The sequence below is a fragment of the Lepidothrix coronata genome, unplaced genomic scaffold, assembly GCF_001604755.1.
Source record: "Lepidothrix coronata isolate B3197 unplaced genomic scaffold, Lepidothrix_coronata-1.0 Scaffold190, whole genome shotgun sequence".
Taxonomy (NCBI): domain Eukaryota; kingdom Metazoa; phylum Chordata; class Aves; order Passeriformes; family Pipridae; genus Lepidothrix; species Lepidothrix coronata.
The window spans coordinates 642,842-660,374 of record NW_016690370.1 but is presented as its reverse complement, the minus strand read 5'-3'; the positions used below and the strand labels follow the sequence as shown (position 1 = coordinate 660,374).

Sequence of the window (17,533 nt, the reverse complement as noted above, 5' to 3'; positions counted from 1 at the left end):
CCCCCCCGCGAGCGCTCCCATTGGCCGCCGCGCCTCTAGGGGCGGGGCCTCCCCGCGCGCCGCCGTTGCCGTGGCAACCGCGGGGCCGCCGCTGCGGGAGCGCTCCCGGGATCCGGGAACAGGGGGAAGCGGGAACGGGGAATGCGGGAATGGGGGCCGCGCTCCGCCTCGGGATGTCCCTCCTGAAGCCCCGCTCTGCCCCGTGAGGCCGCGGAGGGCGGCCCGGCCCGGCCCGGCTTGGGGAAGAGCGGGGGGGCGCAGGCCCGGCCTCAGCCCGTTCCCGAACAATTTTAAAAATAATTCTGTTTTTTCCAGTAGATGGCAGTAAAATAATAAAGCTGCGGCCCCTCTGGCAGGAAAATAAAGCTGCGGCACCCTGGAAACACGCGTTGGCCTCAGCACGACTGGAAAGCATCAGGAGCCTGCCCTGGAATATCCATAAACAGCTATTCCAGGGAAATACAGCGCTGAGGACACACCGAGCAGGGAGGGAGGGGGATATGGGTGCCAGGGTTACCTGACACTGCACCGACCAGGCAGATCCTGTTTCCAAGGCTTTGTGGAGGTTCACTCTCTGTTCCTTAACTGCACCAGCCTTGGGAGAGGGAAGGGTGGGGATCACAGTCCAACAGGGAAAAGGAATCTTGGGCTCCCAGCAGGGACAAAGGGGGTCACAGGGAAGGGAAAAATCCCTCAGCAAACCCGGGGAATGGTTATCAAAGGGAAATTTCAGTGAAAGAAGGATCTGGGAAGTCTTTTCCAACCTTACTCATTGAATCATTAAGACTGGAAAAGACCCTTAAGATCATCCGAGTCCAGCCATGACTTGATTTTAAATACAATATTCTGTGATGTTCTCTGATTCCAAACACATGGAGAGTCCTGTCAGGGCTTCCTGGAGAGCAGAGGTTGGGATCATTTAGAGGTGTGGATAAGAACTGTGGGCACATATAAACCTAGTTCTGAAGGAAAACAGCCCAAAAGAACCAGAGGTAAAGGAATCTCACCTTCATTCTTCATAAAATGGGAGGATTGTGGACAAAAATGTTTATGTGCTTGGAACAACCCCCAGAGCTCTGAGCCTGGGAGTTGTTCCCTCTGTTCCCTCCTCTCCTCACATCTCTTTCAATATCCCAGTTTTTAAGGGAAAGATCATGGACTCACAGAATTATTCGGGTTGGAAAGACCTTAAAGCCCATCCAGTGCCATCCTCTGCCATGGGCAGGGACACCTTCCTGAGGTGCACTGAGGAGGAGAGATCAGGGAATCAAACAGCTCAGGGAAAGGAATTCTTCTGCTTTTTGGATTTTTTTATAACCAAATCTCGTGCCAGCTATGATGTTTTTATTGCCCAGAGACAGAATTCAGCTTTGTTTCAAGCCACACACAATATTACAAATACATATAAATATAAAATATATAGAATATATAATATTAACCTCTTCACTGCAGTTATTCAATCCACAGATTGAACAATTGGCAGGGGGTGGCACTGGATGGTCTGTAAGGTCCCTTCCAACCCAAACCATTCCATGATTCTTTACCTTTGCAGTGAATTTGACTACTTTTTTTTGTTGCAAATTCTTGTCATCTTATTTCAGGACTAGCACAAGTTACTGGTCTGGGTGACTGTGAACTGAAGAGATATTTAAATGAAATATTAATGTAAATGTTATTACACACCTACCTCCAGTTGTTTGCAGCAGAATGATGCTTTTATCTGATATTTACCATCAATTTATAACAAGCTGCCTTTGCAGAAGCCTCTGCACTGGGTTGATGTCATGGATGGAATTAAATCAGCTCTGGAACAGCACTGTCCAAAGGCCTCTCCCACTAAAAACACACTTAAACCTCTGGGAATTGCACTGCAGCTCCGAGCCCACCTGGGAAGGAACAACTGGCAGGACTAGGGGGCCTCATTGATGCCAATCCATTGAAAATGTAAATAGGAACTGCTGATCCCTCCAGAAGTGCAGGGATTGAGCACTGATTGTCTGACTCCTCTCAGGTTTCCTTCAACCTTGCTGCTGACATTGCTGGGCAGCACATGGACACTCAGCACAGAGCTGCTCACAGCCCCTCACTGCTCTCCTTTTTGTCCAAAATAGCTGGAAAAAGACCTATTTTTAATACCCTGTGCTGGTTCTCAATAGGTGGGCAAACAGAGAAATGTTTCCTGCATTGTTGGAAGTCCCAGGATGCAAAAAATGTAATTAAAAAGCAATTGTGTAATAAAAGGTTTGGTTTGGGGTTGTTTGTGTTTTTTTTAAGGTGAACAATGAAAACTCTTCTTGACAATTAATTCTTGCCCTACCTGTCAAACCAGCCCTAATCTGAGCTGGATGTTGTGAGAACTAGTGCACTGAACACACTTGTTTTGCACAGGACTAATTGAAACCTGTAATTGATAATATCTGCTGAAGCAGCAAGAGTCATTTTTAGCTTCAGAGGCCAAGAGCCTGAGGCAGGGAAGACCTTTCAGATTAATTCCATTATCTGAACTGTGGGCACAGGTTTTAAACAGTGAATAAAAGTGGCTTCTTGGTAAAAACCAAGTAAACTTGGGTGTGAGTTCCTGTGGAAATGGGCTCTTGGAGGCACTGGGGAAATCAAGGTGTGGTTTTTTATCCATTTTTCTTTGTCTGTTTTTTCAGGCTTGCCATGGCCAAATTCTGGGCTCAGTTTGGGTGATGTTCCCCATTAACCTGAGGCAGATTTTGCCCCAGCACTGCCTTTCCTGCCTTTCCTCCTGCTGCCAGCAGTTCCTCTTCTGCTTGCAAGAGAAATGCCTCCAAAATACCACCCAGGGTCCCTTCTCCTGGTGTCTCTCCAGCTTTGGAGAGGAATCAGCCACTTCCCACAGGAATTGCTGTCCCCTGGACGTGCTGCTGGAGGAAGCACCAAAACAAGAGCCAAGTGACTTTATCCCATTCATTAAAAACTCGTGCAGCTGAGGCTGGAGCAGGACCTTTTTCTCTCCCTTCCAGTGCCAGACAGAACTTTCCAGGATTTAAAGGAATGCTTTCCAAGCTCAGCATCTTCAGTGTGTATTTTCTGGTCCCTTGGCCATTGGGCAAAATGAGGGAGCTGCAGTTCTGGATCAGAATTCCCTCTGCTCCACATGTGCTGCCAAAAGTTTATCAATCCCTAGTTATGCACACTGGCAGCAGAGCCCATTTAAACAAATATTAATTCTGGATCAAATCCTGGAATCAATGATCAACTCTCCCCCCAGGGCCAAATCTTGACTGGGTGTGGGTTCTGTTGTTTTTTAAGAATATTTATATGCCTCAGTTTGTACTTTGCTAAACAAAAACACGAAGACAAGGTAGAGGGAAATGTCACAGAATTAGGGCTGATTAAAAGAAATGCTGGTTCTCATGGTGGAAAATGAGGCTCAGGAATTCACTGCTCCAAGATGGAATTAAAGCCAAAAACTCAGAGGGTCTCCAAAGGACAGATGATTTGAAAAGTAACATCCCAACTAAAAAGATTTAAACTAAAAGTTTATCCTGGATGTCTTGGATGTGAGTTGGGATGACAATAATGGGCTGTTGGGGACATTCCTTACAGAACATCCAGCCTGGATAACTCAGAGACACTGGACACCAGAAAGACATGGCAGGTAATCCAAGCTGGCAAATCCTACATTTAGCTTGGCATCTGGTAAACAGTTTGGTGGTTTATATTGTACTTTGTCCCCAGTTCCTTCAGCTGCCTCAAAGAAACACATGCAAAAAAAAATAAATCTCATTTTTCTCCGTTGAGGACCTGGAAGACTCCGACCATCATGATCCCAACACGAGGATCTCCGGCACTCTGAGGGGTGGCTGTTGCCCTGCCAACAGCATTATTTATTAGTGCCTCCATCATTGATAATGCTCTCACTGGGGTGGGCTGGAGGAAGTTGCTGGGCAGTGAGTTATAAATGGCAGGTTATCACCAGCCTGGAGGAGTTGGTGACAACTCTATAAATACCCGGGGCCGGCGCGCGCTCGGCCCGGGCCACAAAACGTGTTTCTTACCCTTTTTTGGAGCTGCAAGTTCAGGGTCAGGAGTTCCCTCCAGCCAGGAGTCCCTCCTGGGCTCTGGAACAGACTTCTTTTATCAGCTGCACAGACACAGGAGCAGTTTTTAAGGATAATCCCTGATTCTCCACAGGCAGCGTCGCAGGGCGGACACGGGAATGTTTCACCGACTGTTGGGTGGGGAATGGAAAAACTGGGAAGAACGGTGAAATAAATTGCCTTTTTTTCCCATAAAAAGCAAGAATTGTTCCTTCATGGTTTGCATCTTACCTAAAATATGGTTCCACTTGCCCAGTTAAGGCTGACAAGATGCTCCTGAGGAGGTGTTTTATATTTCATCAGAGGCAGAACAAAACCACTGCTGGTCACCAGCACCAGGTTTGCTCTGATTGCTCCATTCCCCTCATTAGGGTAATTAATTAACCACCTTTTAAACCACCCATGTCAGACCTGGATATTGAGAGGATGGCTCAGGATTCACACTGGAAAAATCGCCTGATAATGAGCTAAGGAATATTAACAATATTAATTCTTTCTTTTCTCCTGGTTTCTTCTTTGTGTGTGCAAACCAGTTAATTCCTTACAAATTTACTTTTTTCACTTCCATCTGTATTTATTTTTAGAACAAGGGAACTTTATAATTTAGTCCTAGTAATTACATATTTTAAAATCCAGCCAGCAACACATGTCCAGCCCCAGAAAGGGTTCTGGCTCCCACTCTCCCAGCCCAGTTCCTGCCTGGCACTTTGCCCACTGAAACACATATCCAGGAATGCAATTTTCACCTCCAGGTGTTAAACATCCCTGCTGCCTAAAAATAATCCTTGTAGAGGAATTAGACTTGATGATTGCCCAGACAGAAAGGCAGAAATATCCCTGCATTTCTCAGCAGTTGCACTAAATATTTTCCAGAGGTTTCAGTATATTTTATATAAATAATTTGATCACAATCAGGGTGGGTTTTTTTCAGCATCCCTATAATTGAGTTTTGCTCTGGAGGAAACACAAAACACAATCCAAAGGGAAATGGCTCTGGAAAAAGGCCTCCCAGCATGAAGAGTTAAGAGGAATAGAAGGGTTAGGAGGAAATGTTTGGGGCAGGAACCCAAACAGGGATCTCTGGAATGAAGAGAGAACAAGAGAATTATAAATACCAACAAAACTCCAACATGGCAAAATGACCTTTTGTTCCAGATGAATGTGTTCAACAGAGCTCTGAAGTCTGAATCAGATTTAAACAGTCATATCACCAAAATGAATAAGAATTAAGAAGGTAAATTAATTCCTAAGGGAAATCACTGTAGATCTCATTAGTTCAGCAACAAGATACCTTAAAACTTTTAATTAAAGATAATATTTACTGCAAATGAATAAGAGTTGGCAGGTTTCAGCAGAAACCATAATCTCATTTATGCAAAGTTTTCTTCTATTAAGGCAGACATCATTAATCTCATTGGAGATGCCCTCCAGACTGGCAGAGCTGGAGAGGTGATTTCTTCCAGGAGTCTTTTTATCTGCACCAAAGAGCTGTAACAGGAGCAGACACACCATGAGAGGGGCTGAGCAATTAGAGGGGTCTCTGTGCAAACACAGCCCTGACATATCCCTGGTGCTGGCTCCTGTAATGAGCTCCTTCCAACGGGCCCAGCTCCCCCCAGAGCAGAACAGCAACACCCACTGCAGCTCCCCCTGCTCAGCTCCTGCCCAGGGATCAGTGCTGGGAGACAATTCCCACCCTTTGGAGTCGGTGTAAAATGGAACAGCCAAGGGCAGGGCATGGAAGCGCTTGGAGCAGCTCTTGGGAAGCTCCACTTTCTGCTTCAGTGCTGGAAAAGGTTTCTCTTTACAAGGCTCAGTTCATACAATCCCAGAATGGTTTGGGTTGGAGGGACCTTAAAGCCCATCCCATTCCACCCCCTGCCATGGGCAGGGACATTTTCCACCAGCCCAGGTTGCTCCAAGCCCCATCCAGCCTGGCCTTGGACACTTCCAGGGATGGGGCAGCCACAGCTTCTCTGGGCAACCTGTGCCAGGGCCTCCCCACCCTCACAGACAGCAATTCCTTCCCAATATCCCATCTAACCCTGTCTCTGGCAGTGGGAAGCCATTCCACGTGTCCTGTCCCTCCATCCCTTGTCCCCAGTCCCTCTCCAGCTCTCCTGGAGCCCCTTTAGGCTCTGGAAGGGGCTCTGAGTTCTCCCTGGAGCCTTCTCTCCTCCAGGTGAGCACCCCCAGCTCTCCCAGCCTGGCTCCAGAGCAGAGGGGCTCCAGCCCTGGGAGCATCTCTGTGGCCTCCTCTGGATTTATCCCAGCAGCTCTTTGTGGTGTTGGGGCTGAGGATGGTGGGAGCAGGGCTGGAAGTGGAGCCCAGCTGTGCTGGTGGCACTGAGCACCCTCCTCCCCTCCAGGGCTGAGCTGCAGCTCCTGCTTCTTCCAGAAAGAGGAGGCACTTGGTGTCCCCTCAGCCCGGAGTGACAATTCCAGAGTGACTCAGGGTGACTCACTCCCAGGGTCACCTAATCCAGCCCAGCCACTGCTGCTCTTCTTTCCAAAGGAGGAGAGAACAGCCAGGAAAAACAAAGCAGGCAAAGCTGCCCTAAGTCCAAATTCCAAATGGGGACCATTTTAAACCCAGGTTAACAGTACTTTTAGCATTTTTTATCACTGTTTCGAGCTGAAGAGTCGCCGCAGCCCCGGGTCAGGCGTGGGTGAAGTCACAGGTTCAAGCCCATCTCTCCTCAGACAGGTCTCTGGAGTTCAAGGATCTCCCCTAAAAATAACTCCCTTCTTGTCAGCTGACAAAAGTGTAACCATGAGAGGGCTGGTTTTGGGTTACTGGTGGATTCTGGGATCATCCAGTCCTGCTCCCACTGGAGTGACTGAAGCAGAAGGAGCAACACTTGATCTCCTGGCTGGGAGTGTTTCCTTAGATACCATTATCTGAGCTGCTGCACCAACAATAATAATAACAATAATAATAATTTTAAAACTAAGCACAGCTCCTTTGCAAGCAATTATCCCACTAACAAATAGCTGTGGAGGTGCTGGATGAGTCAAGGAACCAGGAAGGGCCCGTGCCCATTTTCCCTGAGTGTTCCCAACCCCAGCCCAGAGTGATGTTAATCCCAGGTGGCTGCTCCCAGGCCCAGGGAAATGAGTTTCCTGATGGAATTCCTGAGGGGAGAGCTCTTTGCTGACTGCCAGGAGTCAGGGCTCCAGTTACAGCATTATCTTCCATCCCTGCACTCCGTTCCTGAGCCCCAGTTAAGGTAGTTTGGCATCAGCAGGAATTTTGTGTATCAGGGACACCACAGCCCCCAATGACAAGACCATGTCACTGCTCCCTGCAGGCTGCAAAACACAGCTCAGATCCTCTGTTTCCCTTGGAAAACTAATGAACAGCTGTTTCATTCCCTTTTCCAATCAGGAATCTATTCCCTTTCACCAGGAGCATGGAGCAAAGTGGGAAACACAACCAAAAAAAATAAACTTTCTGTAGGGAAGAGCCCTACACATGAGAAGAGCAGAAGAAATTAAAAGCATAGAAACTAAAAAGTAGGATTATTGTCCAAGAATAAGATTTAGTAGATTAAGACAAGTACCTGTTTCTATTCAGTTGGGATTATTTAAATGCTATTCCCATTTTCTTTCTAGCTCTTGCTCCCAGTTCTCCTCCAGCATGGACTTGCTGGGCAGATTTAGATGTTGATTGATAAGCAATAAATAGTATTTACTACTATTAAATTAATATAAAAAACATAACATAAAATATATATTTTATATAAATATATAAAAATATCAAATAAAATATATAAAATATTATAGGAAATATATAAAATATTAGTACAATTAAAGTCTTATTTACTGACTGGTTTGTAGTATTTTCTAATATTCCACAGGGCTGCAAGTAAAAGGAATCATTTTGCATCCAGTAAAACCACCAAAATTATCCAACATAATGTGTGAAAACCAGGAATTCACAGCTGTACCTTCCATGGAGATCAAACAGTTTTTATTTACTAAGAAAGAGACATAAAAGGTGATTAGGAAACAGAACAAGACAAATATTTACCATTTGAAAATGCTGAAATGAAACAAGGGAACAATTTTCCTCCCAGATTTTCCTGCAAATGTCTTGGAACATTTTAATGCAGGATAAAGTAAATCCAACACTTCAAAAAGAAAGTAAAACTGTGTTAGAATGCAAATTTAACACATTTTCCTTTTACATCAGGAATCTAAAACAAAAACCAAGACAACCAAAGTACATTTCCAGAACCATCCTCCATTTTTCATCACCACAGGGCTGAGAATCAGGAAAAATAATCCCAAAAAAGAGCCTCACTCCCACGGGAATGCTGAGGTCCATCACTGGGGGACACACACCTCAGTTTACTCCTCCTGATGGGACAGTTCTCTCACAGCTTTGATTGAAGAAATACTTCCCCATTTTTATTTGATTTGGTTGATGTCCTGTTTTTAGCTGGACGATGGGCAGATTTTTTGGAAGTTTATTCAGGTTAAATTCAGATCTTTCATTATTTGAAAGTCCCACCTGGACAAAGGAAAGTTCCTGGCCTGGGACCAGTCACTCTGTACAGAAACAGGTGTGTTTGAGACTGATAGAAACTGGTCACTGTCTAAATTATGACATTTGTGTCATCTCCCATTTAGAGTTACAGCAGATGGTCAAGGAAATGTGGGATGTTCCTTCCCACCCAGAGTGAGGAACCACGAGCAGGGGGATGAACATCCATGGAGAAGATTCCCTCAGCCAGGAGCCTGATCCAGGATCCAAGAGGAGGAAGGAAGAAGGGATAACAATGACCCCCACCTGTCCTGGATCCTCCTGCCTGGATCCTCCGTCCTGCCCTGGCTCCTCCTCCAGCTGCAGGAGATGGATTGGTCTGGGATGGCTCCGCTTGGCCTCCGATGTCCCGGGAAATCTGAGCCCTCAGTCCCATCTTGTCATTTATCTCCCCACTGCTCCCTGGTTAGATAGAATTGTTTGCCTGGGAGGTATAAAATTCCATCTCCTGGGGCTGTCAGTTGTTTTGCACCGTTGAGGAATTCCATATAAAACAGGGAATGGCCCTGCTGTGCTGTCACACCCCCCACAGCAACACCCCCGAGGAGTTCAGGAGAGAGCCCGGACAGAACAGCCCTGTTTGCTCAGAGGAAACACTTACTGCCTGCACAGCTCAGCCTGAGTGTGAAAATCCCTCAGGAGAGGAGAACAGAACAACTGAATGCTGGGGTTTCTTGGCATTGGTGGAGAACTGGCTCCTGATGTTCCCGGGAGCTGCTCAGGCCACGGGGCTGCCCATGAGCCGTTCCTGCCGCAGGGCCACCAGCCTCTGGAACCACTTCTCCTCAGCTTCTGCCTTCTCAATGAACAGCTGGGGACAGGGGAGAGGAGGGAAAGTTGGCACAACTCAGGAACTCTCTGTTTGTCAGGACCTGTTGGAATATCTGGGGACTATTTCAGTGCCCAAGGGAAAAGCTCAGCTGAGCACGGGGGTGAAACACAAAGGGGAGATCAAACGGACGGAGAGACTTTTCATGGAATCACAGGATGGGCTGGCTTGGAAGAGACATTAAAGACCACACTAATTGGAAAGCAAAGGCTCCAATTTCCAATTTCAGAAGGGACATTAAAGATCATCATAATTGGAAAGCAAAGTTTCAGTCTCCTGAACCAGCAAGTTCATCACTGCTCGTGTCCTGCTCCCTGTTCACTGGGTTCATTATACAACACTCACATTCATTTAGTCATTTTTAACTTGCTAACTCTTAAAAAACCTCAATGCAAATCCTTTTATTTCCTGTTAAAGTGCTCAAAAGGAACTTGCTTAAGTTCAGCCACATGATTTAAAATTACCTGAAGTCTGCACTGCATTTAAAGCTTTACAAGTTGACAAACTGGGCGAGTTCTCAGTCTTCCACCAACAATATGCCCTGAATTCTTATTGAACAGGATCTTGAATTCCTCTGTGTTACATGAGGTACATTTTGTTATAAAGTTCATTTGTAAGTCTACAGCTACATCACTGGTGAACTTATTTTGGAATGACTCTGCTGGCTGATGGAAGGAGTGGGATCCTCTTTGTCCCAGTGTCTTCGGAGCACGGATTACCCAATGGCTGTTGGGTCGTGTGACCCTGCTCTCCTTCAGCTACAGAGAAATTTGGGATAAATATGAGCACACTTACATTTGGATGTGCTAAGGAATTGTCATCCTGGTATTTGATGGCAGTGGGAATGCTGGCAGGGGGAGGCTCTTTCTCAGGAGCTGCAGCCTCAGCGGCGCCCGCTCCGACAGTCACAGGTTCATGTTGGAGCTCAGGAGGTTCTGTCACCTAAAAAGAAACAAATATATAAAATTAAAGTATTTTATCCTCAAATTCCCAAACGTGGCAGGATCTGAACTGAGCATTCAGTTGTCTTCCCTTTGTACATGTGCCCACAAAAGGATCCTCACTTCTCCGTGTGCTTGGTGGAACACACTGGCCATGGACAAAGCACATGGATAAGCAGGATAAGCACATGGAGTGCCAAAAAAGGTATTGCCCAAGGCAAGGAGAGAGCCTGAAGAACAGGAATGATGGTTTCTTGGGTCACTTTCTGAAGAAGCTGCATCAACTTCTTGGAGGTTTCTGGAATGGCAAGAAAATGAACGTTCCTGGGGAAACCAACAGTGGTAACTCCAAACACCTCCCTGCCAGGTGGGAAAACTGAACAAAGCCTTGCCTTGCACACTTCCAAAGACAACAGCATCCGAGTTCTCTAGAAGATTGGGGGGTCAAAATCCTGGTAAAATTGTCAAATCTGGGAAAGCTGAAAACCAAGCTGGTTCTTTTCAGGGAGTAAATGTGGTCTTAAAGTCTGGCTCCAGTTAAGCAGAATCAAAGATATTTCTCCCTTTAATTACAGTGTAAATGCCTGATTACTTTACAATTTTAATTCTTCTGCTTTACCTCAAACAAGTCTTCAACCCCTTCTGCTTCACAGAATTCTTCCACATTTAAGTGTGTTCTCTGAACCCACCCGCGACACCGGAGAGGGGCCGCGGGGGTTTAAGGTTGTCACCATCGATGCCCTTTCACCAATGGGAACTGCCTTCATGGCACAGCTTCCTGCTGGCTCTCAGAGGGTTGTGCAGCAGGAAAGGAACGTGGGAATATTGGAAAGGTACCTTTTTGACTTCCTTGCTCGACCGGAAGGTCTGGGGGACGAAGGCGTCGCTCTCGATCGCTTCGATTTCCTTCAGTCGCTTCACTTGGTCCACGAGGGTGGCCTGGTCTGCAAGGGCAGGGGGGACATCAGGGGGCTTTAGTGCAATCCTGGCATCAAACCCTAGCCAAGAGGTTCCCTGAGTATAGTTCAGAAAGTACCAGGAAAATCCTAATGTGTGATGCAGCCTAAAATACCCTAAAAACCTCCCTGGGTGAAGATAACAGCAGGGGACGGTGTTGGCCATTACTGCTCAACCTGGGACAGCATTCCAGGTGCTGACAGGAATTTACCAGAGAAGTCCTTGTGGGATAACTGGAGAAGAGAAGGCTCCAGGGAGACCTGAGGGCCCTGGGCTCCAGGAGAGCTGGAGAGGGACTTGGGGCAAGGGATGGAGGGACGGGACAGAGGGAATGGCTTCCCACTGCCAGAGAGGAGGTTTACATGGGATATTGGGAAGGAATTCCTGGCTGGGAGGGTGGGGAGGCCCTGGCACAGGTTGCCCAGAGAAGTTGTGGCTGCCCCTGGATCCCTGGAAGTGTCCAAGGCCAGGTTGGAGCAACCTGGGACAGTGGAAGGTGTCCCTGCCCATGGCAGGGGAGGCACTGGATGGGCTTTAAGGTCCTTTCCAACCCAAACCATTCCATGATTCCAAGATGCCAAGAGCTGCACTGCAGCAAAGCCCAGAAGTACAGTTTAATCCTGTTTTATTTTTAATTTAGAAGGAATTAAGCTTGTGTTTAAAAGTTGCCTGGCTGCTGAAGTTCTTCTCCTTTAAAACACATTCCTAGGGATTTTTTGGCATAAACCAAATATACCAGTGCCCTGCTGGGGAGAGGGAATCATAATCCACGGAGTTTTTGGGCCCACCTGGCCTGAGGGGAAATAAAGGGACCCTGATTAAAGCCATGGATCAGAAAGGCAGGGAAAGGAGATTTAAAATCAGCTGCTCAGCTCTGATTTCCCAAAATCCCAGCCGGTTCCAGGATCTCACATGGATCCTACACAAACTGATGGGAATGACAAATTAGGGGGCAAAAATCCCTGAATGCTCCCAATGACATCAGGGACATTAAGGGGGTAAATGGAGTGAGGAAGCAGAGCCCATTAGTGCAGGACTTGTTTGACAAACACATTATGGGGAGATAAAACGACTTCCAGATGTTGTTTGTCAGATGTCAGTAGGAAGGAGATGTATTTCATAGGAAAATCAAAAATAATGGAGTCAGAAAGCTAAGAGGCCTCAGACAAAAAAAAATCAATACTAACTCACTGCACGGAGTCTTTTCACCCTGTTAGAGGGGAAAAAAGAGGAATTAAATCTTGGATTAGGGCTTGTTGGGGCTATTTTTTATCAAAAGGGGGACAATTTCCATCCCTGTCACCAGCTCCTTCCCAGAGCTCCGTGGCTGAGGGGACCTTTCCCAGTTCTCCCAGTCACAGGTTTAACTGGGAACTTCGTCCTTCAGGGATAATTCAGTATTTTATGCTTCTATATTTATATCTATTTGTATCTTCCCATATATATAAATAAACCCATCTTTTCTAGCTGCTAATTTCGTATTGAATTAGCCTGTATTAGCAAGAACATGAAATGCCACTTTAAAACAAGAAATGTGTACGAATTCTTCAGCTGCCACCCAAAAACATCACACACACAATAATTAAAGACAGCAGAGAATCAGATAAAAGAAAAAGAATCAGAGAATTCTATGATTCTATAAATCACACAAAAGAAAAAGTAACTTCCCTGCAAGCTCTGCCTAAAATATTCCCGTTTTTTCCTAATTTTTAAAGACAAAATTTAGCCCACTAAGAGTTTTAAAAGCATTAAATGACCAATAACATCTTGTGAATTATCCATTAAATAAAAATATTCTTTAAATATTTCTTGGGGAAGTCTTTAGGTGTAAATTATTATGGATTCACTGCTCACCCCAAATCCTGACCATGAACATGAACAACATAAAGAGTTTTCTTTCAAGCAGGTTTAACTCCAGAATCAAAGCAACAACATAATAAACCTCAAATATCCCTCAGAATCTGTTTCTTCCTATTTCACTAATTAGATTTAAGGGGTTAATTTAACTGAGCAAATTAAAATATAACCCATTCTGGGTAAAACGCTTTGAAAGACAGAAAAAAAAAATTGCTGCTTTTTTTTCCTGCTCTTCTGTTTATGAGCTTGAAGGAAACACCAACAGATCCCAGACTAAACAAACAACTGAAGAAGAAAATATTTTCCCTTTGATCCCATTTTATTTGGGATTATTGGAAGTGTATTTTTATACGACTGCCTTACAGAACTGTCTGTTTGCCAACAGAACTGTTCCCACACCCCCCCTGATTTTTAATTGATCCCAGTTTTACTGAAGCTGCACAAACTGACACATCCAAAGGAAAACTGGAGTTTTCCCTGGACAATTTGCAGTAGAAAAGGCAAACCCATCAGGAATCTCCCTGAAAAAATGACTCCCTGGCTGTGGGAGGTGTTGGATTCTGCAGGCACTGCGCTGGGATATTTGGATTAAACACAAGGGAAGCACCGGGGGGAGGAGGGAAAATCCCGCAGGATGGTGGGATTCCCTGTGGTTGTGTCATCCCTGGACTTTATCAAACTTGGAGTGATGGCTTTTAGGGATTTTTTTCTCCCTCCAATCTTTTCTCTGAGCAGCAGACAACCAGTGCTGGCTCACGGGCATTTTCCTGATCCAGAGCCACAGGAATTTGGGAGTCCCCTTTCCCGACTGGAGCCTCAGAGGCCATTCCAGAGGTGACAATTCCAGCACCAGTGGGAACAAAATCCGGAGCAAAACAGCCCAGGAATGTCCTGCTCCCTCAAGCTTTTAACACAACATTCCCCCGTGTCCCCAGATCCCTTCTCCTCCTGTCCCTCCAAGGTCCCTCCAGGCCGGTGTTCCCCCGGGAGCCTCCCGGGATCTCACCCAGCCCATCCCGCTTCCCAGCTGCCGTTAGAGGGAGGCACCTCCACACTCAACGGGGCCTCTGCCGAGCCTTTGGATCCGCGGATGAGGAGCCTGAGGATGCTCCAAGCTCAGCATCCCTGCCCGGACCCCATCCCGGTGCATCCCGGATTCGGGATTAGCTCCGACCCCACCTCTGCCCTCCCTCAAAGCCTCGGGGCTGCCGCCCGCTTCCCGATCCCGATCCCACACTATTTCCCAGCTGTTGGGATTTCCAGGGAAATCGCTTTTCCCAGCCAAACTCACAGAGACCACAAACACGCTCCAAAAGGAGCTTTTTGCCTGTTGTTTGTGTCCTCCCAAATCCATCGGAAGTGCTTTAAAAATACGATTACAAGGCATTGGAGGAGCAGGTTGTGAGGACTCCAGAACTCATTCCCTACAGGATTTACAGATAAGTTGGAAAAATACATATTAGCAGGGAAAAGTTTGCCCAGGCTCGTTTTAAAATTCTGTCAAAGTGTTGTTTGGTTTTTTTTAAATCCTGTTAATTTTAATTATCATTAAAATACATTAAAATTGCATTTTGTGAGTACTTAGTACTTACAAGAGAGGTACTACAGAGAGTAGCAGAATACTCTAAGTTTGCTCTTTTATTACATTATAGTGAAAATAATCTCATTTTCAAAGATTTTAAAACAAGTGTGGACATTAATGGTTTTTCCTTGAAAAAATGGAAGTACTGGGTATAAAATCCAGCAGAAAACAGGATGGGAAAGTTCAGCAACTAAGCTCTGAATTTATATTTCATTTTAATGAAGACCTTTTAATTTCAGAACATTAAATTTCTGCTGCAGCCTTGCATGACCTTCCCCACCGTGCTTTCCCACCCGGGCTTGCTCCCACATCCACATTTTGAGGGTTTTTCGGGATATTTTTGCAAACATTCCGGGAAGGAGCCACACTCAGCCAACGGGAGCGGTGGGAAACGGCTCCGAATCCCTGGATATTTCCCAGCCCTCAGCCCAGGCAGGGAGATGTGCAGGGTTGGGATGTGGCCACCCCACATTTGTCAGCGGGGCCGATCCCGGAGCTCCCGGCTCCACGTTTTTCTGGGACACAAAGGCAGGATCTGTAACTCGATGCTCAATTTACCCTTGTCTCGTAGGAGATTTTTCCCCCGCTAATTGATAGAAATTAAGCCATTAATCAAGGCCCCAGCCATCATTCAACCCGGGGAAGATGAATCCAAACTTTCATCATAACCACCTTCCCCATTTTAGTGTTCATTAGCATTAATTTTTAATGCAATTATGCTCTTCTTTTACGCTGAGCTCATAAATTACGGCTCTTTTGTTGCTCGCTGGCCTTGTAAAATCCAAGGTAATGCTTTGTGCTCTGATCTTAAAGGCAATTACTGCCTGCCTCTATCTTTTCCATCTGCCCATCCCAAATAACCCCTGGGTTGTAGGTACAAGCTCACCAGGGCAGACCCGACACGGAACGATTTGTCTCCGTGAAACCCACACCCGGAGCTGTCTGACACGGGCAGGGAAAGGATTCCTGGGATTCTGGGGCACACCCCGCTGCATCCAGGGATCCCACAGCACAGAAACAACGGGAAAATGGGGATTGTACGTCGGACACGGGGCAAAAAATGGGTGTATTGCAGCGGGAATCAGCTGCTTGGATGAGCCCTGCACCGAGGCCCTGCAGGACAGCAGGGCTGGAACTTGGAGGCTCTCCAGCTTTTCCATGGATCATGTTGTGTTTACACTTCAAAAAGTGCTGCTGGCACGTGCCCAGTGCTTATTTTTTTTCCCCCTGCTGCCTGTTAGAGTGTGTGGTGACACCCACGGAGCCCTTCCAGGGGATGCCACGTTCCAGGGATCCCACACTGGCACACGGGGTCGGGAACTTCCAGGCTTTTATTCCCAGTGCATATATTGATCCTCAGGAGCACAGCAGGGGAAAAGCACAGCAGCTACAACCACCTCTGGCTGCCCTCAAACACTGTCTGAGGGGCTCCAGGGAAAATGAAACGGAGATTAGGAAGATGTTGGTTGGTTTTCATTATTTTCCTGCTTTTTTTCCTGGGCTGGGCCTTTACTGGGATATGAAATAACACCACTCACACCAGGTAAATGTCTGCCTAGCACCAAGAAAACATGATACATCCTTAAATTCCCATTTATCTAGGCCTCAGCCAGCATAAATAAGGCAATTCCCAGTTAAATCTCATTCTCATCCCATAGATTCACTCCATGCCCTTGGAAGAAACACCTCTGTCCATCCCTGTGTGACGTTGGCACGACCACCCAGAGCCACAGAAAACCATTTTTTATCAGAAAATAAAAGACTCCAGATGAGGAATTGTAGTTTAAGCAAATGGATCTGGATTTCTGTCAAACACCACCAAAGGCACAGTTTCCCCCCAACTTCCCAGGGTCCCGAATTCATCCCTTTTTGTGGAGATCACGGATGGGGCTCCACACTGAGGGGCTTGGAGTAACCTGGGCTAGTGGGAGGTGTCCCTGCCCATGGCAGGGGTGGCACTGGATGGGCTTTGAGGTCTCTTCCAACCCAAACCAGTCTGGGATTCTATGATAATTTTTTTTCTCCTTTACAACCAAACTGGAAAACTTCTCTCCCCTTCCATTTCCTTTGGATAAATCCAACCCAGCCCCCTCAGCTGTTGTCCACAACCAATATTTCCTAAATCTCTGCCCAACTCCTCCTGCTGCACCTTTGCTGCTTTTTAAGAGACAACTGAAAATCAGATTTTTTTTTTTACTTTCCAAGAGGTGACTCCCATCCTTTCACTGCCCATTCCATAAATCCCTGGTTATTTTCCCTTTAGAAACAGCTTTTCAATAAGTAGCTATAAATTGTTGTTTAAAATGATTGCAGTCAGATAACTAATTACCTGATGGCTTCACAATCCCATTACCTGACCTATCCTTTAGCACAAATAAATGCCACGAGACGACAGTAAAACACACAACACTAATGAAGTACAGAACCCATCTCTGTTCCTCATCTGTCTGAAATGTTGAAGACAAATTCAAGACTTTTAATTTGTTAAAAAAAAAAAATCATAAATTTTCTTGTTGGAGAGTCCATAAATTTATCTGTTTCACTTGTAGAATAGCAAACCTTTGATTAGACCTGTTGTAATTCCTAAAATAAAATTACTCAAATGCCAGCTGAAAATAATATTTTTGTATTTATCAAAGATTCATGGAATGGTTTGGGTTGGAAGGACCTTAAAGTCCATCCAGTCCCAGCCCCTGCCATGGGCAGGGACACCTTCCACCAGCCCAGGTTGCTCCAACCCGGCCTTGG

General features: G+C 46.1%; 1 protein-coding gene across 1 annotated transcript in view; it reads right to left on the bottom strand.

Annotated features, from left to right (window-relative positions):
• Nucleotides 1-8,024: 8,024 nt before the first annotated feature.
• LOC108505412 (serine/Arginine-related protein 53-like) overlaps nt 8,025-17,533 on the bottom strand; it is a 68,744-nt gene continuing 59,235 nt past the window's right edge. The window contains exons 7-9 of the mRNA XM_017831365.1: nt 11,227-11,333; nt 10,244-10,390; nt 8,025-9,430 (exon numbers count right to left, since the gene is read on the bottom strand). Of these exons, the coding sequence (XP_017686854.1) occupies nt 9,338-9,430; nt 10,244-10,390; nt 11,227-11,333 (347 nt within the window). The 3' untranslated portion in view covers nt 8,025-9,337. The remainder of the gene's footprint in view (nt 9,431-10,243; nt 10,391-11,226; nt 11,334-17,533) is intronic.